We start from the raw sequence: 23,467 nt of genomic DNA on the forward strand, positions 1-23,467 counted from the left end.
ACAAATCCAATGGGAGACTGAAGAGAGGAAGAGCACCAATTCTAGAAACAGAATATCGACCACTTTCTGAAAGGCAGGATGGTAGAGAAGTGAATCCAAAGCGACAGGAAGATAGACCGCAGGGGGAGGGGCCGGCTCCCAGCAAGCGGTGGAACAACAGAGACTTTTAAAAGTCTGCTCCACTGAGGGACATTGCTCCAGAGGCTAAACTGGGGTGAAGCCCACACGGGGTCAGTGTGGCCCCAGCTCCCGCAGGGTCACAGAAGGATCAGGGGTGTCTGAGTGTCACAGAGCTCACAGGTATTAGAGTGGGGAAGCCAGCTACAGAGACAGAGCCAAGGAGTGAGCTCTCGGCACGGGGTTACCTTAAACCGGTCACAGGCTGGATGAGCAGCCAAAGGCCAGGGAGCCAGAGGCCAGGGAGAAGGAAGTGATTGAGTGCTATTTTCTGAGGGTGCACTGAGGAGTAGGACTCTGAGCTCTCTCTCAACTCCTCCAGGCCAGAGATTGGGAGGCCGCCATTTTCATTCCCGTCCTCCAGAACTCTACAGAAAAGTGTTCAGGGAACAAAAGCTCTCGAAAACGACCCTGAGCGGATTACTTAGCCCAGCCCCTGGTAAGGGCAGTGCAATTCCGCCTGGGGCAAAGACCCTTGAGAATCACTACAACAGGCCCCTCCCCCAGAAGATCAACAAGAAATCCAGCCAAGACCAAGTTCACTTACCAAGGAGAACAGCAGAATTCTAGAGGAAGAGAAAGCAAAGCATGGAATTCATCACTTTCTCCCCATGATTCTTTAATCTTGCAGTTAATTTAATTGTTTTTCATTTTTTTTCTTCTTCTAAATTTTTTTAACTTTTACCCTTTTCTCTTTTAATGTTTTCTAACTAGTTTATCTTAACAATACCTTTCATTTAAAAAAAATAATCTTTTTTTGAACCTTCATTATTATAGTCATATTTTATCCTTCATTGTATCTAACTTTATTTTTTGTATACACATAGGGTTTTTTCTTCTAAAAAATTTGGGGTACAACTTCTTCTAATAGATCAAAATATACCCTAAATCTAGCTCTGGATTTTTTCTAGTCTCCAGCCTGAGCAAAATCTCTCCACTTTCTTTTTCTTTATTCTCTCAACCAACTTACTTTATCAACTCCTTTTTTAGAAATTTTTTTAAAAAATTTTTCATATTTATAGGCATATTCCTCCATTTATTGTGTTTACCCTTATATATGTTTTTCATTAGTTAAAATTTGGGAAGATAATTTCTTCTAAGAGACCAAAATACTCCCAAAATTAAGTGGGTGACCCTGTTCTAGTCACCAGTCTAATATATATATAGTCTTTTTTATATTTTTTTAAATTTGTTTTCTTTTTTTTTAATTTTTTTTTTCTGAACTTCTTTTTATCCCCTTTCTCCACCCCCCACCCATGATTTGGGAACTCTTCTGATTTGGTTAAAGCACATTTTTCTGGGGTCTTTGCCACACTTTTAGTATTTTATTTGCTCCTTCATATATTCTTTTTTTTTTTAATTTTTTATTTTTTATAAACATATATTTTTATCCCCAGGGGTACAGGTCTGTGAATCACCAGGTTTACACATTACACAGCACTCACCAAAGCACATACCCTCCCCAATGTCCATAATCCCACCCCCTTCTCCCAAACCCCCTCCCCCCAGCAACCCTCAGTTTGTTTTGTGAGATTAAGAGTCACTTATGGTTTGTCTCCCTTCCAATTCCATCTTCTTTCATTTATTCTTCTCCTACCCACTTAAGCCCCCATGTTGCATCACCACTTCCTCATATCAGGGAGATCATATGATAGTTGTCTTTCTCTGCTTGACTTATTTCGCTAAGCATGATACGCTCTAGTTCCATCCATGTTGTCGCAAATGGCAAGATTTCATTTCTTTTGATGGCTGCACAGTATTCCATTGTGTATATATACCACATCTTCTTGATCCATTCATCTGTTGATGGACATCTAGGCTCTTTCCATAGTTTGGCTATTATGGACATTGCTGCTATAAACATTCGGGTGCACGTGCCCCTTTGGATCACTACGTTTGTAGCTTTAGGGTAAATACCCAATAGTGCAATTGCTGGGTCATAGGGCAGTTCTATTTTCAACATTTTGAGGAACCTCCATGCTGTTTTCCAGAGTGGCTGCACCAGCTTGCATTCCCACCAACAGTGTAGGAGGGTTCCCCTTTCTCCACATCCTCGCCAGCATCTGTCATTTCCTGACTTGTTTATTTTAGCCATTCTGACTGGTGTGAGGTGATATCTCATTGTGGTTTTGATTTGTATTTCCCTGATGCCGAGTGATATGGAGCACTTTTTCATGTGTCTCTTGGCCATCTGGATGTCTTCTTTGCAGAAATGTCTGTTCATGTCCATATAAGAATATATGAAGGATCAAAAACAGACACATAGATCCTTCATATATTCTTATATGGACAAAATGACAAGACGGAAAAACTCACCACAAAAAAAAAGAACAAGAGGCAATAGCAAAGGCTAAGGACCTAATCAATACAGACATTGGTAATATGTCAGATCTAGAGTTCAGAATGATGATTCTCAAGGTTCTAGCCGGGCTCAAAAAAGGCATGGAAGATATTAGAGAAACCCTGTCCGGAGAAATAAAAGCCCTTTCTGGAGAAATAAAAGAACTAAAATCTAACCAAGTTGAAATCAAAAAAAGCTATTAATGAGGTGCAATCAAAAATGGAGGCTCTTATTGCTAGGATATATGAAGCAGAAGAAAGAATTAGTGATATAGAAGACCAAATGACAGAGAATAAAAAAGCTAAGCAAAAGAGAGACAAACAAATACTGGACCACGAGGGGAGAATTCGAGAGATAAGTGATACCATAAGACGACACAACATTAGAATAATTGGGATTCCAGAAGAAGAAGAAAGAGAGAGGGGAGCAGAAGGTTTATTGGAGAGAATTACTGTAGTGAATTTCCCTAATATGGTAAAGGGAACAAGCATCAAAATCCAGGAGAAGAGATATCATAAAGATCAGAGCAGAAATCAATGAAATAGAAACTAAAAAAACAATAGAACAAATCAATGAAACTAGGAGCTGGTTCTTTGAAAGAATTAATAAGATTGATAATCCCCTGGCCAGACTTATCAAGAAGAAAAGAGAAAGAACCCAAATAAATAAAATCATGAATGAAAGAGGAGAGATCACAACCAACACCAAAGAAATATAAACAATTATAAGAACATATTATGAACAACTCTATGCCAACAAATTTGACAATTTGACATTCCTAGAGACATTTAAACTGCCACAACTGAACCAGGAAGAAATAGAAAACCTGAACAGACTCATAATCAGTAAGGAGATTGAAACAGTCATCAAAAATCTCCAAGCAAACAAAAGCCCAGGGCCAGACGGCTTCCTAGGGGAATTCTACCAAACATTTAAAGAAGAATTAATTCCTATTCTCCTGAAACTGTTCCAAAAAATAGAAATGGAAGGAAAACTTCCAAATTCATTTTATGAGGCCAGCATCACCTTGATCCCAATACCAGACAAGGATCCCATCAATAGACCAATATCCTTGATGAACACAGATGCAAAAATTCTCACCAAAATACTAGCCAATAGGATCCAACAGTAGATTAAAAGGATTATTCATCAAGACCAAGTGGGATTGATTCCTGGGCTGTAAGGTTGGTTCAACATCCACAAATCAATCAATGTGATACAATACATTAATAAAAGAAAGAACAAGAACCATATGATACTCTCCATAGATGCTGAAAAAGCATTTGACAGAGCACAGCATCCCTTCCTGATCAAAACTCTTCAAAGTGCAGGGATAGAGGGCACATACCTCAATATTATCAAAGCCATCTATGAAAAATCCACCGCAAATATCATTCTCAATGAGAAAAACTGAAAGCTTTTCTGCTAAGGGCAGGAACAAAGCAGGGATGTCCATTATCACCACTGCTATTTAACATAGTACTAGAAGTCCTAACCTCAGCAATGAGACAACAAAAAGAAATTAAAGGCATCCAAATCAGCAAAGAAGAAGTCAAACTATCACTCTTTACAGATGATATGATACTATCCACGCCAAAACTGCTAGAACTTGTACAGGAATTCAGTAAAGTGTCAGGATATAAAATCAATGCACAAGCAGAGAGAGTCAACTATCATATGGTTTCACTTATTTGTGGAGCATAACAAATATCATGGAGGACAAGGGGTCTTAGAGAGGATAAGGGAGTTGGGGTAAATTGGAATGTGAGGTGAATCATGAGAGATTATGGACTCTGAAAAACAACTGAGGGGTTTGAAGTGGCAGGGGGGTGGGAGGTTGGGGTACCAGGTGGTGGGTATTATAGCGGGCACAGATTGCATGGAGCACTGGGTGTGGTAAAAAAAATAATGAATACTGATTTTCTGAAAATAAATAAATTAATTTAATTTTTTAAAAAATCAATTCACAGAAATCAGTTGCACTTCTCTACACCAACAACAAGACAGAAGAAAGAGAAATTAAGGAGTCAATCCCATTTACAGTTGCACCCAAAACCATAAGATACCTAGGAATAAACCTAACCAAAGAGGCAAAGAATCTATACTCAGAAAACTATAAAGTACTCATGAAAGAAATTGAGGAAGACACAAGGAAATGGAAAAAATGTTCCATGCTCCTGGATTCAAAGAACAAATATTGTGACAATGTCTATGCTACCTAAAGCAATCTACACATTTAATGCAATCCCTATCAAAATCCCATCCATTCTTTTCAAAGAAATGGAACAAATAATCCTAAAATTTGTATGGAACCAGAAAAGACCTTGAATAGCCAAAGGAATATTGAAAAAGAAAGCCAAAGTTGGTGGCTTCACAATTCCGGATTTCAAGCTCTATTACAAAGCTGTCATCAACAAGACAGTATGGTACTGGCACAAAAACAGACACACAGATCAATGGACCAGAATAGACAGCCCAGAAATAGACCCTCAACTCTATGGTCAACTAATCTTTGGCAAAGCAGAAAAGAATGTCCAATGGAAAAAAGACAGCCTCTTCAACAAATGGTGTGGAGAAAATTGGACAGTCACATGCAGCAAATTGAAATTGGAAAATGTCCTTACACCACGCATGAAAGTAGACTCAAAATGGATGAAAGACCTCAATGTGAGAAAGGAATCCATCAAAATCCTTGAGGAGAACACATATAGCAACCTCTTTTTTTTCTTTTTTTTTAATTTTTTCAATTTATTTATTTTCAGCATAATAGTATTCATTATTTTTTCCTCTTTGACCTCACCCGCAGCAACTTCTTCCTAGGAACATCGCCAAAGGCAAAGGAAGCAAGGGCAAAAATGAACTATTGGGATTTCATCAAGATCAAAATCTTTTGCACAGCAAAGAAAACAGTTAACAAAACCAAAAGACAACTGACAGAATAGGAGAAGATATTTGCAAACAACATATCAGATAAAGGGCTAGTATCCAAAATGTATAAAGAGCTTAGCAAACTCAACACCCAAAGAACAAATAATCTAATCAAGAAATGGACAGAGGATATGAACAGACATTTCTGCACAGAAGACATCCATATGGCCAACAGACACATGAAAAAGTGACCCACATCACTCAGCATCAAGGAAATACAAATCAAAACCACAATGAGATACCACCTCACACCAGTCAGAATGGCTAAAATTAACAAGTCAGGAAATGACAGATGCTGGCAAGGATGCAGAGAAAGGGGATCCCTCCTACACTGTTGGTGGGAATGCAAACTAGTGCAACCACTCTGGAAAACAGCATGGAAGTTCCTCAAAAAGTTGAAAATAGAGCTACCCTACTACCCAGCAATTGCACTACTGGGCATTTACCCTAAAGATACAAACATAGTGATCCGAGGGGGCACGTGCACCTAAATGTTTATAGCAGCAATGTCCACAATAGCCAAACTATGGAAAGAACCTAGATGTCCATCAACAAATGAGTGAATAAAGAAGTAGTGGTATATATATACAATGGAATGCTATGCAGCCATCAAAAGAAATGAAATCTTGCCATTTTCAGTGATGTGGATGGAACAAGAGGGTATCATGCTTAGCAAAATAAGTCAATCAGAGAAAGACAACTATCATATGATCTCCCTGATATGAGGAATTGGAGATGCAACATGGGGGGTTTGGGAGGTAAAAAAAGAATAAATGAAACAAGATGGGATTGGGAGGGAGACAAACCATAAGTGACTCTTAATCTCACAAAACAAACTGATCGGGAGAGGTGGGTGGAGTTATGGACATTGGGGAGGGTATGTGCTATGGTGAGTGCTGTGAAGTGTGTAAACCTGGCGATTCACAGACCTGTACCCCTGGGGATAAAAATACATTATATGTTTATAAAAAAATTAAAAATTTTTTAAAAAGTGATGAAATAAAGAGATTTTCACATATAAAAAGCTAAGAACATTTGCCATGAGAAGAACTAGGCCAAAACAAATCATAAAAGATCAATGGATTATTAAAATATTAATATCCTGGGGCGCCTGGGTGGCTCAGTGGGTTGGGCCGCTGCCTTCGGCTCGGGTCATGATCTCAGGGCCCTGGGATCGAGTCCCGCATCGGGCTCTCTGCTTAGCGGGGAGCCTGCTTCCCTCTCTCTCTCTCTCTCTGCCTGCCTCTCATCTACTTGTGATTTCTCTCTGTCAAATAAATAAATAAAATCTTAAAAAAAATAAAATAAAATATTAATATCCTGGTTATACTATTTTTTCCTGGCTATACTAGTTTTTCAAGATGCCACTATCTTGGGAAACTAGTAAAAGGTATACAGGCTCTCTCTGAGGTATCTCTCTTTATTAGGGTCTACAATGGAAAAAATCACACAGAAGAAAGAATGGATAAAATGTAAATATACAGGTAAATCTAAGTCAACATCTGCAAAATCAGTAATAGTCATATAGTATGGGGTTTTAACAAAATATAGAGCCTAAAAATATAGAGCCTAAAAATGTCATACTAGGGGCACCTGGGTGGCTCAGTGGGTTAAGCCTCTGCCATCGGCTCAGGTCATGATCTCAGAGTCCTGGGATTGAGTCTTGCATCAGGCTCTCTGCTCAGCAGGAGCCTGCTTCCTCCTCTCTCTCTCTCTGCCTACCTCTCTGCCTACTTTTGATCTCTCTCTGTCAAAAAAATAAGTAAAATCTTTTTTAAAAAATAATAAAAAATAAAATGTCATACTAATTGAGATATGAAATGGAGATAAAGCCCTATATTTCCTTTACTGACTGAGAGAAGGGTAAAGATACTAAGTAACTATAGACTTTGATCATTTTTTGTGTACCTAACAACTAACTAAGCCTCAAAATTAACAAAATAAAAATTGGTAGACTTATTAAGAAAGATAGTTAAGCAGTGCCTGGGTCACTCAGTCAATTAAGCATCTGCCTTTGGCTCAGGTCATGATCCGTGGGTCCGGGCTCCAGCCCTGCATCTGGCTCCGCACTCAGCAGGGAGTCTGCTTCACCTTCTCCCTCTGCCTCTCTGGCCACTCATGCTCTCTTTCAAATAAATAAATTAAATCTTTAAAAATAAAATAAAATCATGGTGGAATTTTTTAGCCATGAAGTCAAAGTAAGACAAGACAAAAAATATATAGACTTAAGGTACAAGATTAAAATCTGGACTTAATAAAAATACAGAAATATACCACACCCAACAAATCCAAAATCCACTTTCTTTTCAAGAACAAACAAACAACAAAAAAGAAAAAAAGAATGTTTTAGAATAACAGGACCAAAATGAAAATCTCAAGAAATCTCAAAAGATTGGAAATAGGGATTTGTTCTCTGACCACAGTGTACTTAAACCAGAAATCAATATAAAAATACAACCAGAAAACAGTAATATGTTTGAAATTTTTTATAATTTTATTTACTTATTTATTTATTTGAGAGAGAGAGAGCACAACTGGGGGAAGGTGCAGAGAGAGAGAGTCTCAAGCAGACTTCCCACTGAGCATGGAGCCAGAGCCGGGACTGGAGATTACATCATGAGCTGAAATCAAGAGTCGGAGTTTAATGGATTGAGCCACCCAGGCATTCCCGTTTGAAAATTTTTAAACGCACTCCTGAATAATCTTGATATATTTCTGTAACAAACCTTACATACTCCATAGCATGTGTATATAAAAATGCTCACTGTAGCATATACAGAATTTCCCTGAAATGAAAACAACCTGAATTTCTATCAGTAGTAAAATGCATAAATCATTTTAATGGTAAACTCATACATGCTGTTGCATGTGTTTAGAAAGTATCTTAGATATTTCCTGGCTGGCATTAATAATGTAAGTTTTTGCAGGGGCACTGAGTGCACCTGAAGCAAGGTCCATGACTCCCAGGATCCTGAGCAAAGTGAGCACAATTAGCAAGAAAAAATCATGTTGGTGTTGAGACTGAAGGAAATCCCATTGCCCAAAATAAAATATTGGCATAAAAGGCTCACAGGTGATGTCAGGAGGAAGGCCTGGGAGTGGGATATGAGTGGGGGGTATAACAATGAAACCAAAGGCCTAACAGGAGTGACTGTTTTGACAGAACATCTTGTATGTAGAGGTTTCTATTTATAAGGTGCTAGTAAGCCCAATGATCAGGACAAAGCAAGGGGTCCTAAGTGTCAGAAGTTGAGCATAACTGAGGTTGCTGAAAGCAGTGAGAGTCAGTGACCAGATCATATACTGCTCTGTAAATTTAGCAAGGTTTCTTTAAGAAAGCCTTTATTCCACTCTCTAAGGCCTGCAGCCTGAGGCTGGTAAAGTGGGTGGGGAGGAAATGGTGGGGAGTTTTAATGAATGCTGTTTCAAGAGCCCAGCATTGTCTATTTTCAGAAGTGAATAAGAGCCTAGGTTAATATTAGTAATGTCTAGAACTCTAAAGTGAATAAGTGTCTTGTTAATGCTCCTGTTAAGGCTTCACTGGTAACATGTCTGGAAGGATAGATGAGTAATAGTCCCATCTAAGTGTCCACCATGGTCAGAGAATAGTACATAGAGGGAGTCAGTGACCCCCTAAAATCTTTTTACCATTGCCTAATGGATAGTCCCCAGGGACACAAGTCTTGTCAACTGTATAGACACTGGCACATTTTCCCACATGCGGTACATGAGTCAGTCACTACATTACTCAGGACTGAGGAGGAGAGTCCTTTCATTTTATTTTTTTCTGGATAGTTTTTTTTTTTATTTTTTATTTCTTTTGAGCATAACAGTATTCATTATTTTTGCACCACACCCAGTGCTCCATGCAATCCATGCCCTCCCTAATACCCACCACCTGGTACCCCAACTTCCCATCCCCCACCCCTTCAAAACCCTCAGATTGATTTTCAGAGTCCATAGTCTCTCATGGTTCACCTCCCCTTCCAATTTACCCCAACCCCCTTCTCCTCTCTAACTCCCCATGTCCTCCGTGCTATTTGTTATGCTCCACAAATAAGTGAAACCATATGATAATTCACTCTCTCTGATTGACTTATTTCACTCAGCATCATCTCTTCCAGTCCCGTCCATGTTGCTACAAAAGTTGGGTATTCAACCTTTCTGATGGAGGCATAATACTCCATAGTGCATATGGACCACATCTTCCTTATCCATTCGTCCGTTGAAGGGCATCTTGGTTCTTTCCACAGTTTGGTGACCGTGGCCATTGCTGCTATAAACATTGGGGTACAGATGGCCCTTCTTTTCACTACATCTGTATCTTTGAGGTAAATACCCAGGAGTGCAATGACAGGGTCATAGGGAAGTTCTTTTTTTTTTTTTATTAATTTTTTATTTTTTTTCATTAATAAATTTTTTATTTTTTATAAACATATATTTTTATCCCCAGGGGTACAGGTGTGTGAATCACCAGGTTTATACACTTCACAGCACTCACCAAAGCACATACCCTCCCCAATGTCCATAATCCCACCCCCTTCTCCCAAATCCCCTCCCCCCACCAACCCTCAGTTTGTTTTGTGAGATTAAGAGTCACTTATGGTTTGTCTCCCTCCCAATCCCATCTTGTTTCAATTATTCTTCTCCTACCCACTTAAGCCCCCATGTTGCATCACCACTTCCTCATATCAGGGAGATCATATGATAGCTGTCTTTCTCTGCTTGACTTATTTCGCTAAGCATGATACGCTCTAGTTCCATCCATGTTGTCGCAAATGGCAAGATTTCATTTCTTTTGATGGCTGCACAGTATTCCATTGTGTATATATACCACATCTTCTTGATCCAATGGGTCAACAGGGAAGTTCTATTTTTAATATCTTGAGGAATCTCCACACTGTTCTCCAAAGAGGCTGCACCAACTTGCATTCCCACCAACAGTGGAAGAGGGTTCCCCTTTCTCCACATCCCCTCCAACACATGCTGTTTCCTGTCTTGCTAATTTTAGCCATTCTGACTGGTGTAAGGTGATATCTCAATGTGGAGTTTTTTTTCTGCTTAAAGTTTTATTTATCTTTTACTGATAACTTTCCTTCTTTATTTAACATTCTTTTTTTTAATCAAGGACATTATTTTTACAAAGTTGTAAAATAGCAGCATTTGTTATATTTATCTGATTTTAAAGTGTTTCTTAAGGGGCGCCTAAGTGGCTCAATGGGTTAAAGCCTCTGCCTTCAGCTCAGGTCATGATCCCATGGTCCTGGGATCGAGCCCCACATCGGGCTCTCTGCTCAGCAGGGAGCCTGCTTCCACCTCTCTCTCTGCCTGCCTTTCTGCCTACTTGTGGTCTCTGTTTGTCAAATAAATAATTAAAATATTTTTAAAAAAATAAAGTGTTTCTTAAGGTGTTTTTTTCCTCATTATTCTTTTTTTTTTCAGCATAACAGTATTATTATTTTTCACCACACCCAGTGCTCCATGCCCTCTATAATACCCACCACCTGTTACCCCAACCTCCTACCCCCCCCCACTTCAAACCACTCAGATTGTTTTTCAGAGTCCATAGTCTCTCATGATTCACCTCCCCTTCCAATTTACCCCAACCCCCTTCTCCTCTCTAACTCCCCATGTCCTCCGTGCTATTTGTTATGCTCCACAAATAAGTGAAACCATATGATAATTGACTCTCTGATTAACTTATTTCACTCAGCATCATCTCTTCCAGTCCCGTCCATGTTGCTACAAAAGTTGGGTATTCATACTTTCTGATGGAGGCATAATACGCCATAGTGTATATGGACCACATGTTCCTTATCCATTCATCCATTGAAGGGCATCTTGGTTCTTTCCACAGTTTGGCGACCGTGGCCATTGCTGCTATAAACATTGGGGTACAGATGGCCCTTCTTTTCACTACATCTGTGTCTTTGGGGTAAATACCCAGGAGTGAAATGGCAGGGTCATAGGGAAGTTCTATTTTTAATTTCTTGAGGAATCTCCACACTGTTCTCCAAAGAGGCTGCACCAACTTGCATTCCCACCAACAGTAGAAGAGGGTTCCCTTTCTCCACATCCCCTCCAACACATGTTGTTTCCTGTCTTGTTAATTTTGGCCATTCTAACTGGTGTAAGGTGATATCTCAATGTGGTTTTAATTTGAATCTCCCTGAGGGCTAGTGATGATGAACATTTTTTCATATCTCTGATAGCCATTTGTATGTCTTCATAGGAGAAGTGTCTGTTCATATCTTCTTCCCATTTTTTGATATGTTTGCTTGTTTCATGTGTCTTGAGTTTGAGGAGTTCATTATAGATCCTGGATATCAGCATTTTGTCTGTACTGTCATTTGCAAATATCTTCTCCCATTCCATGGGTTGCCTCTTTGTTTTTTTGACTGTTTCCTTTGCTGTGCAGAAGCTTTTGATTTTGATGAAGTCCTAGAAGTTTATTTTCACTTTTGTTTTCTTTGCCTTTGGAGACATATCTTGAAAGAAGTTGCTGTGGCTGATATCGAAGAGATTACTGCCTATGTTCTCCTCTAGGATTCTGATGGATTCCTGTCTCATGTTGAGGTCTTTTATCCATTTTGAGTTTATCTTTGTGTACGGTGTAAGAGAATGGTCGAGTTTCATTCTTCTACTTATAGCTGTCCAGTTTTCCCAGCACGATTTATTGAAGAGACTGTCTTTTTTCCACTGTATATTTTTTCCTGTTTTGTCAAAGATTATTTGCCCATAGAGTTGAGGGTCCATATCTGGGCTCTCTACTCTGTTCCACTGGTCTATGTGTCTGTTTTTATGCCAGTACCATGCTGTCTTGGTGATCACAGCTTTGTAGTAAAGCTTGAAATCAGGCAGCATGATGCCCCCAGTTTTATTTTTGTTTTTCAACATTTCCTTAGCGATTCATTCTTCTGAGGACTTCAGGGCAGTGGCTTCTCTGTGGCCTGATATTTCATGGGCCCACCAGTCTAAAGTTAGATCAGATCTGAGGTTGTCTAATATGTGTCTCAGAAATCAAAGCCAATCTATCTGCTGTGCATTGCAATAAGCCCCTGAAAAGTAAATTTTAGTTTGTGGAGAATATGTGTGGGCTTGATTTGTATTTTGGGTATCTGGGAGACAAGAAATTCCCAAAGTTCTTTACCCCAACAGAGAGGGGGGAACACCTTTGATAAGGAATTATTGTTGCTTCCATTAGTCAGACCAGATGACCATACCATTGACAATGGCCTAGAGTCTATAAAAATGTGAATAAGAGACAAAGGGTTGGCCAGGACACCCTCTAGTGCTAAGATAACTGCTGAACATGGGTCCCATCCTTGATTAGGGATGTCCCAGTTTAGGGAATGGGATGCGGCAGCTCTTCAGTGTCTCTATCAAGCATGACAGTGGTGTTGACACCTATAACAACTATAGACTCCCTCTCCTAATCATTCAGTTCACACCATGAGGGTCCCTAAGTAGCCAGCAGATATGGGAGAGAGGTGACCTCTTGGCACCATTGCATCTAGCAAAGGACTGAGGACCTACAGGTGGGATATGCCAAAGGGCCCAGTTTGGCTTCATAATTAATATTTTCCTTTTCCTAATGAGGCCCCTACAGTCATGCCAACTTTGTGGAGTGCTGTCTCAATGACCAAAGGCAAGACAGACAACTGGGTTCAGATAATCACAAGCTCAGGACCTGTGAAATCATTTATCTCAAGAAGAGTCCACTATACAACCAACAGTTGCCATCCTGATGGTGTGTTGATTCAGCCAAGGAAAGCAGTTTCTTGCTTCAGAAGCCCATGAACAATTTATGGCCACTGTGGTGGATTCAGAAACTCTGGAAGGAATGCAAAGAGGTTGCTGAAGTCTCTACAGTGAAGGAGCTTCTAGGTGGAGACCAATGGGAGTGCCTATTTGACTGCAATTTAGACAGACTCTACAGCTTTTTGTCATTGGATGGCCCATTCAAAGTGAGCCAATTTGTGAGTAACAGCATAATGAATTTAAAGAAAGTTTGTGAATGAAGAAGATATCACCTTTGAAACCCAAATAAACCACTAAATGTTGAGTCTACTCTAAAATAGTAAGGGCTGGGGCGCCTGGGTGGCTCGGTGGGTTAAAGCCTCTGCCTTCGGCTCAGGTCATGATCCCAGGGTCCTGGGATCGAGCCCCGCATCAGGATCTCTGCTCCACAGGGAGCCTGCTTCCTCCTCTCTCTGCCTGCCTCTCTGCCTACTTGTGATCTCTCTCTGTCAAATAAATAAATAAAATCTTTTAAAAAAAAATAAAATAAAATAAAATAGTAAGGGCTGATGTCAATGAAGAGTTGGTTCCTTCCTGAACCAGGTAAGGATCATCCCTGGGCTGACAAGTCATGTCCGGAGATTCTACTGTAATAGAAGTACCTTGAATTTTGCAGCATGCAGTGGCTTATCCCGATTGGAAAATTTGAATATCCTTGCAGAAGGATGTTATCAATATAATGTCATACCTGTGTTTTTGGAATAAGTTGAACATGGTTAAGATCTATAAAGGTGTGAGCATTGGCAAGGCTCCCCAAATATCTCATGGGGAGATAAATAAAATGTATCATTTCTTCAAAGATAAAGAACTATTTATAGAGTAGAACATATCAACCAAATCCACAACAGTATAATATTTTCCAGTTGCTGATTCCTATTATTTCAGTAAAATTAGGCATGCAGATCTTAATGGAGGCCATGATGGCATTAAGATTATGGTAATTCACTGTGAAGTGAATTCATTTATTTCAGGTTTGAACACTGGGTTATTAAAGGGAGAGATAATAGGAAGAATGAGCAGGCCAGGCACACCAATCTCCAGGGATCTCACTCTGTCACTCTAAACTTCACAAGCATCATGTCTCCAGCAGCTTCTCTCATGGAACCCATTATCATGGTCTCTCTGGAACATCTCTCCTCAGCCATATGTTTACAACTTGTTCTCAAAGTTGTCAACAATTGAGGTTCATGTGAAGCATTTAAACTTAAGTCCACAGGGCATGCTTAGCTTCTTCGGGAAATCGATTCCCACGTGCCTATTCAAAAGAGCAGATAAAATCTGTGTCGCTCTGCCTAACATAGAAACTGCAGAGAAGGCCAAGCCTTGCCTTCTGACTTCAAAATAATCTCCTTTAGCATAAAAATATTAAGGAATTTTCTATCTATCAAATTCCACTCCTCTAATTCTATCACTGCTGGGAGGTGGGTTGTTTTTTTTTTTTAAGATTTTCATTTATTTATTTGACAGACAGAAATCACAAGTAGGCAGAGAGGCAGACAGAGAGGGAGGAAGGGAAGCAGGCTCCCTGCTGAGTGGAGAGCCCAATGTGGGGTTCAATCCCAAGACCTTGAGATCATGACCCGAGCTGAAGACAGAGGCTTTAACCCACTGTAGCACCCAGGTGCCCTGCTGGGAGGTGGGTTATTTATTTGTTTTTCTTTCTTATTATATATGTGAAGAACTGTGTCTCTCAGAATCTATTATTGAATTCTGGTTTGGATTCATAGAATGGAAGGTAATACGCTTTCTAAGCAAGCCCCAAACACTTGGGTATTTTCGTTAAGAGAAGAGTAAAACATTTACCTGTGGAATCTAAGAAATAAAACCAACTAAGCAAAAGAGAAACAGACTCATAGATACAAGAGTGAGCTGATGGTTACCAGAGTGCGGAGAAGCTGGGGAAAGGGAAGCAAAATAGTTCGTGAAGAGGATTAAGTGGTACAAACATCCAGTTATAAAATAAATAAGTCACAGGGATATAATGTACAACATAAGTGATAATAATGTTCTAATGGCTTTTATGATGGCAGATAGTAACGAGACCTATTGTGTTGACCATTTCATAATGCATAAAAATATCAAATCACTATGTTGCATACAGAAAACGAATGTAATATTGTATGTCAATTATAATTCAATTTCTTAAAATAAATAAATAAATAAATAACCACCTGTGGCTAGTGACTCCAACAACAAAAAGAGAGAAGGGCAGAATGTTGATGGGAAGCCAACAGACAGCACGTTAAATTTGATACTACTCAGAGACTAATATGGCACATCTCACCTTTGATTCACCTCTTAGGAACAACAAGGGAAACATCCCACTGCAGTCATTTAAATTGTCAAGGGCATGAGCACTGTATGTTTTTAAAGTCACTGATGTTATTATCCTATAAATGTGGATCATGAAGTCAATCAATTGTGAAAATCAGGATGAAAATGCAGTACTTGCCAAAGACCACAGGTTAGTACAAACAGGGAAGGAAGGGCTGAAGGCAAATCCAGGTCAAAGTTTAATATCACTTTGTGCCTCCAACAGCTGTATGTAATAATAGGGAGATTGACAAGGATTCCAAGGATATGATTTTTTCTAACTTGTATGCATGTGAATTAGATGGGTCTTTTCTATTGCCTTTGCCTCCGAATCACAAAAATCCAAATATGCACATAGGACACCACCACTAAAGTTTCCTTCTTGGGGGATTACCAATTTATCTATAAAGGACTCTTCTTGTGGAAAACACGAATGTCCCTTTTCCTGGTTTCTATATGCCAAGAATAGAGAACAGGAAATGTTTAGGCATGATAAACTGTCATCCTTACTTTGCCACTGAGGACTCATTAAGACAGCAAAATCCACTCTGAGGTGCTGCCTGTGGATATTTCAAAATCTCTATTCTCAGAGATATATCCCAAATCTACCTATAAGACCTGGAACATGACAGAGAGATATATAAGAAAATTCTAATTAATGTGATTTATTGACACCAGAGCCTGTTCATATAGTCAAAAATGCTCACAATATAATATGAGAGAGTACTAAATCAAAGATCTTAAAGATCTATTACAAATGTATGCTTCCAAAGAAATAGGGGTAGAGGAAAAAAAATCATTTATGCATCAAAACCTTCAACCATATCCATGTGAGGAATGTCCTAATGGTTGCTGAAACAAGGAATTCAGATTTGGACAATAATGGAGATGAGGATCTATGGCAGAAAGCCAGTGAAACATCAAATACTACAGGTAAGGGGGAAAAGCACAATGAGGGGAAAGGGAAGCACAGAAAACAGAATCTGATAAAAAATAGTTCTACCAAGAGCAAAGAAGTATGAAAATTAACAGAGTCAGAGGAAATTGGCTTAAATATTCAGATTTTGTAAACATTTTGGGATTGAAGAATAGGTTCAAAAATGTTATTCTTCTGAAAAAAAATGAGTAACTGTTCTGTAATAGAGTCTGGTAAGTGTCTGGGAATATATCAACTTGGGGAATTAAAAAGACTTTAGGAATAAGGTCATAAAAGATAATTAGGTTTCCATGGAGCCAAGGCCAGTGTAATGCGATGCTGGTTTATATCAACTGCATAGAGAGGAATATATGATATGACTCATTAGGTTCAGCTTTGTCTCTCCTACCCTGAGAAACTTGAGTTTTCATCACTCACCTCTCTCCTTCAGATCTCCTAAAAGTCAACCATGAAAAACAGGACGTTGACTGAATTTATTCTGTTGGGCTTCACAAATCAACCTGAGGTCCAGGCTGTGATATGCATCTTTCTGTTCCTCATCTACATGATAAGTGTCCTAGGAAATCTGACTATCATCATTCTCACTCTAGTAGACCCTCACCTCCAGACCCCCATGTATTTCTTCCTCCGGAATTTCTCCTTCTTAGAAGTTTCCTTCACATCCATTTTTATTCCCAGATTTCTGACCAGCGTGACAACAGGAAATAAAGTCATCAGTTTTGCTGGATGTTTCATTCAATATTTTTTTGCTATATTTCTTGGGGCAACAGAGTTTTACCTCTTGGCTTCTATGTCCTATGACCGCTATGTTGCCATCTGCAAACCCCTGCATTACCTGACCATCATGAACAACAGGGTCTGCATACAACTCGTGTTCTCTTCCTGGCTGGGAGGATTACTAGCTATCTTACCCCCAATCATCCTGATGAGCCAGGTAGATTTCTGTGCTTCCAATGTTGTGAATCACTATTTCTGTGACTATGGGCCCCTTCTGGAGCTGGCCTGCTCAGACACAAGACTCCTAGAAGGGATGGTCCTCTTCGTGGCAGTTGTGACTCTGGTGGTTACTCTGCTGCTGGTGACATTTTCTTACACATTCATTATCAGGACCATTTTGAGGATCCCTTCTGCCCAGCAAAGGACAAAGGCTTTTTCCACTTGTTCCTCCCACATGATTGTCGTCTGCCTCTCCTATGGCAGCTGCATGTTTATGTATATTAATCCCTCTGCAAAAGAAGAAGGTGCCTTCAACAAAGGAATGGCTGTGCTCATTACCTCAATTACTCCCTTGTTAAACCCCTTCATTTATACTCTAAGAAATCAGCAAGTGAAGCAAGCATTCAAAGACACCATCAAAAAGATTGTGAAGCTTTAAAACACAATACGTTTCCATGAAAAATATATTGCACATACTAAATGGGTACTAAGTGTTTTCTATGTCTCAGATGCTGAACTGGCCCCTGAGGATAAATATAGAAATGACATAGGTCCTAAGTTCAAGGAATCTGCAGCCTAGTATGGCAGAAAGATATTAAACTGTAGAAATGACCTGAAATTTAAAAGGCAAAAGACATTGTTTATTTAGAAGAGTGGAAGGATAAGAATTTAGAATGAGAAGAAGGGACCATCAAGAAAGTATTATTTAATTACAAGCTCCAGAGTCAGTGGACACTGGTGAGTCAAGAGAAGTTCTGAGAAAGGAAGTTATATCCTCAGCATTATTTTGAAGGAAATCTGGCATTGGCATTGCTCTTCCTCAGCGAGCCCTGGAGACTATGCTTTGGACAAGGTGTAAATAATTTTGATTCTCCTCCTCTTTGTCATTCATCTTTCAATTGTAGCCATTACAAATTTCATCCTTCCCTAAGGGAAAATTAAAAGGATATACATTTGGTCCACTTCTCTCCAAATGAGAGAACCCTCAAGATTTTGTCAACTTCCATATCCACTCTCCAGAAGCTGTGGATAGAAGAGGCTTCTAGAGCCAAGGTTAAAAACCTTCTGCTTCTAGACAGGATCTATTGTTGCTTTTCTAGCTAGGATCATTTTAAGTTAATGGCTGGGATCTCCCAGTCTCAATCTTTCTCTCTCTCTCTCTCTCTCTCTTTCTCTTTCTCTCTTTGGTAGTTTCTGGTGATTCTTTCTTTCCTCTTGTAATTTATTTTCATGTTTGTTTACTTTTGTTAAATATTAGAAAGGTCAAATCCTATGATATGACTCCATTCTTTTATCTTTTCTCCAAGTTTTTTGGTTTATAATATAAGCTGCAGATGCCTGTTTTGTAAACAAATAATGCATATAAAATATAATATGGTTTTATATTTAGGGTGCCTGGGTGGCTCAGTGAGTTGGGCCTCTGCCTTCAGCTCAGGTAGTGATCTCAAGGTCCTGGGATCAAGTCCTGCATCGTGCTCTCTGCTCAGCAAAGAACCTCCTTCCTCCTCTCTCTCTCTCTGCCTGCCTCTCTGCCTACTTGTGATCTCTCTCTGTCAAATAAATAAATAAAATCTTTAAAAATAATATGGTTTTATATTTAGAATTTAGAATGTATAAGTCTTAGCAACCAAATGAGAATAAACTACCCTACCAAGAACTCTACACATGGACTCAAGTTCACAACAGCTTGAATATGAACTGGTGGTGGTAGGACCTCAACTTAAAACTAATTGAAAATATTTTTTAAGAAAACTGAGTACTTCCACAGAGTTTAGTAAAATCCTAATGCATTGTAGAATGCTGATTTTGTTTGAGGTACAAGTGGAACATCATCAGGTGTGTTCACATACTTTATACGTGGTACTATTGTTGAGTGGAGTGTTGCTTCTTGAACATTTAAGAAACAAGCTCTACTGGACTGGTTATGGGAGAAAATTTCCAGAATCACAGAAAATATTGAAGAGTGCATGGCATTTAGAATAAAAGGTCTTATATGTAAAGGTATTGCTATTTGGAATATCTGATTTCTTTAGAGACTAGGCTAGAAATTAGTGATGACTTTTAATTTATTACAAATTTGGGGGGAACATCATCAAAAATACATAATGCCATTGATTTAACCCAGGAGCTGGGTCCGGGGGCGGGGGTGACCACATGCTCCCTCCCCTGTGCTTACAATGTGGGTTCCACTTGAATTTCCCACTCCCAGGGGCTGCTCAAAGGACACAGCCTTGAGATAGTGATGTGGTGTTGACAACACCTGTACCATTTAGATGACTGAACCCAGTTAAGGCCTCTATAAACTCTTAAGATGCAGCAGACAGGTGCAGCAATCCATTCGTCTTGATGCCACCCAAGACAAGCCTCTTATATAAGCTCCCTTTGCTTATTAAAACTGCCACTTACCCACCTGGAGTGGTCTGTCTCTTTCTTCCATCTCTCCCTGTCCTCTGAGTATGGGTGCTGGTTTCAGATTCCACCTGGGAAGCTCCCAGGAGGGCACAAACCAACACAAATTCACTGAGCTATCAACTGATACAGAAATGTTCTTAAATAGCCACATTTCAATCATTAGGTTCACCCAAATCCACATTTCCACCCAAATCTATGATGAAGTGGAACACAATACCATATGGTGGTCAGAAATATAGATGTTAGTTCAAATCTTGGATTCTCAACCTTCTTCAAGAGTTGCCTTGGGATAGTTACTAGATAGACCTCACTAAGACTTACTTTTCTCAAACTCTAAAATGTGAATAATAATCATGTCTATCATATACAATAGTTTTGAGCATTAAATGAGAAAATAAGTATAAAACATTTAAAAGCCACTACTTAAGTATTTAATAAATGATATCCACTGGAACAGAATGAACAATATCCTTCTCAAGAAACTGCAGCTTAATTAGTAAAAATAGATATTAAATTGATTGGTATAACATAATGGGACTGTAAACATGTTGGTCATTCTACTTGAAATCCCTCTGCAGCAAGGCCAGCTTATTTACATCTCTCTTATGGCCAGTTGCATCCTTCAGTAGACAGATTGACTTATCCACACTTGACATAAAGCCAATCGGAACATTTGGCAAGAGATTATTAGAACTGACTACATCAACTCCATGTGCTCTGAAGATCTCTAAGTATGCTGAGATAAGGAAGAAGGATACTTGGTGTAAGGCGAAATTTAAGAACACTAAGCAGGGCTTCACCCAGCCTTCATAATATAAGCATTTGGAAATTATTCGAGAGGGAACATATCACCCTCTAAATAATCTTGTCAAAGAAAAAAAAGACAGGTCATGCTCTTCTGCAACTTTTCACTAAACTGGTTTTATGCTAGTCCATATTTGGAATGTAATCCAAGTCATAGATCAGCAAAGGAATGAGTTTACTGATTCTGCAGCTGAGCCCTTGGAATGTTCAATTTCTAAATGTCTGAGTTGGTAGACTTTATCCCTCCTGTCACCCCTGTAGACAAGAATCAAAAGAGGGGCCACTGGGTCGTTCAGGCAGGTAAGCAGCTGACTCTTGGTTTTGGTTCAGGTCATGATCTCAGGATAGTGAGACTGAGCCCCACATTGGTTCTTTGCTGAGCATGGAGCTTGCTTGGGACTCTCTCCATCCCTCTCTCTTTGCCACTGCACCACCCCACTCTTGCATACACGCCTTCTCACTCTCACTAAAATAAAATACAATTAAAATTGTTTTGAAAGAAGAATCAAAAAAAACGGTTTTGGCTACTAGCCTTCTCAGGATAACATTAGAGCTGCGCTAGAGCGAGTAGATAATGAAAACAAGGGTCACCACACTTCAGCACCAGTTCCTCTATCCACTCTCCCTAAACCCCCAGAGATTATGGACTACAGATTACACATCAAAACATGCTGCTCCTTGCAGAATGTTAAAAATAAAATCCATAAGAAAAAAAATAGTACTTTTTAAGATGGCAGGTTATGTAAGAACAATTCTATAATGATTTGGGCTATCTGGCCTGAGAATCATCTTTGTAATGTCTTTAAACTTATCCAGAAGAGGGCTGCTCATTCAGTTAAGTGCCCAAGTCTCAATTTTGGCTCAGGTCTTGATCTCAGGCTCATGGGATTGAGCCCCGCATCTGGCTTTATACTCAGCACAGACTATACTTACTCTTCCCCCTCTCCCACCACCCCTTCCCCTGCTCTCCTTCTCTTTCTCTCTCTCTCTAAAATACATAAATTAACTAATTCTTCTTTTTAAACAAACAAATAAATAAATAAATAAATAAATAAATGATTTATCCAGAAGGTCACAAACCAAGGCTTCAGATTCTGTTTATCTGCATCACTAGACAGTAGAGCTAATGCTATACAGAGGTCATGAGTTCAGAAGCCAAAATAACCACCCAACTTAAGAATATATCCACTGAGGGAGAGAAGCAAGATTACACACCAGACAATACATGATGCAAAGAAGTTATTACTGGAACAGAAACAGCAAGAATTTTAAGTAAGTATGATTTCAGAGCGCCTGGGTGGCTCAGTCGATTAAGTGTCTCCCTTTTCCTTAAGTCATGATCCAAGAGTCCTCATGCACTCTCTCTTTCTCTCTCCCTCTCAAATAAATAAAATCTCTAAATAAATAAATAAAGTGAGGAGCCTCCAAGTACCAGGTCCAGCTCACAGGTCAACCAGCTGCAGTAATGTCTTTTTGATCATGTTCCCCCAATAATTTGTAATAAATTAAAAGTCATCACTAATCTCTAGCTTAGTCACCAAAGAAATCCAGATGTTCCAAATAGGAACACCTTTACATAAAGAACCTTTTATTCTAAATGCCATGCACTCTTCAATATTTTCTGTGGTTCTGGAAATTTTCTCTCATAACCAGTCCAGTAGAGCTTGTTTCTTAAATGTTCAAGAAGCAACACTCAACAACAGTACAACATATAAAGCACGTGAACACACCAGATGATGTTCGCTTGTATCTGAAATGGTAACCAGAGTTCTACAATGCATTAGGATGTTACTAAACTATGTGGAAGCACTCAGCTTTCCAAAAATGTTCTTACTTAAGTTACATTACAAAGCTGTAGTAATCAAAACAGTATGGTACTTTCATTTCAAAATGAAATAAAAACAATCCATCAATGTAATTCACTATACCATTTGAAAATTAATTAATCCTTTGTAATTTTATTTTCATCTTCATGTTTACTTTTGTTAGATATTAGAAAGAGCAAGTTCTGTGATATGACTCCATTCTTTTAACTTTTTCCCAAGTTTTTGTTTTTGTTTATAATAAGCCATGGATGCCTGTTTCATAAACTGATAAAGAATATAAAGTAGTAATATGGGAGTGCCTGGGTGACTCAGTGGGTTAAGCCTCTGCCTTCAACTCGGGCTGTGACCTCGGGGTCCTGGGATCTAGCACTGTGGTCAGGGCTCTCTGCTTGGTGGGGAGACTCCTTCCCCTCCCCTCTCTCTCTACCTGCCTCTCTGCCTACTTGTGATCTCTCTCTGTCGAATAAATAAAATCTTTTAAAAAAATAAGATGGTAATATGGTTTTATATGTTAAAATCTACCAAATTATGAGTTTTAGCAACCAATGGGAATAGATTACCTTACCAAGAAGTCTACACGTGGATTCAAGGATAGCAAAGTTGTCTTTGATGCCTTCTGACCTACTTATACGTTCTCAAAAATATTTATGAACAGAATAAACAGGCTGTTAACTATAGAGAAAAAACAGAGGTTGGGCGGGTAGGTGAAATAGGTGATGGAGATTAAGGACACATTTATCATGATAATATAAGGATGGAAAACTGTATAGAATTGTTGAATCAATATACTGAATACCTAAAACTAATATAACACTGCATGTTAACTCTACTGGATTTAAAATTAAAAACTTAATTTAAAAAAATTACCAGGGCACCTGGATGGCTCATTGGGTTAAAGCCTCTGCCTTCGGCTCAGGTCATGACCTCAGGGTCCTGGGACTGAGCCCTACATCGAGCTCTCTGCTCAGCAGGGAACCTTCCTTTCCTCTCTCT

The 23,467-nt window shown here is 39.1% G+C and overlaps 1 protein-coding gene across 1 annotated transcript; it reads left to right on the plus strand.

Annotated features, from left to right (window-relative positions):
- Positions 1 to 16,944: 16,944 nt before the first annotated feature.
- LOC309869900 (olfactory receptor 6C4-like) lies at positions 16,945 to 17,871 on the plus strand (the record flags this gene model as incomplete). Its single annotated transcript, XM_082741667.1, has 1 exon — positions 16,945 to 17,871. One exon carries the CDS (start codon positions 16,945 to 16,947, stop codon positions 17,869 to 17,871), a length of 927 nt encoding a protein of 308 aa, XP_082597793.1.
- Between the last annotated feature and the right edge of the window lie 5,596 nt (positions 17,872 to 23,467).

Source organism: Mustela nivalis, assembly GCF_964662115.1.
Source record: "Mustela nivalis genome assembly, chromosome: 7".
NCBI lineage: Eukaryota > Metazoa > Chordata > Mammalia > Carnivora > Mustelidae > Mustela > Mustela nivalis.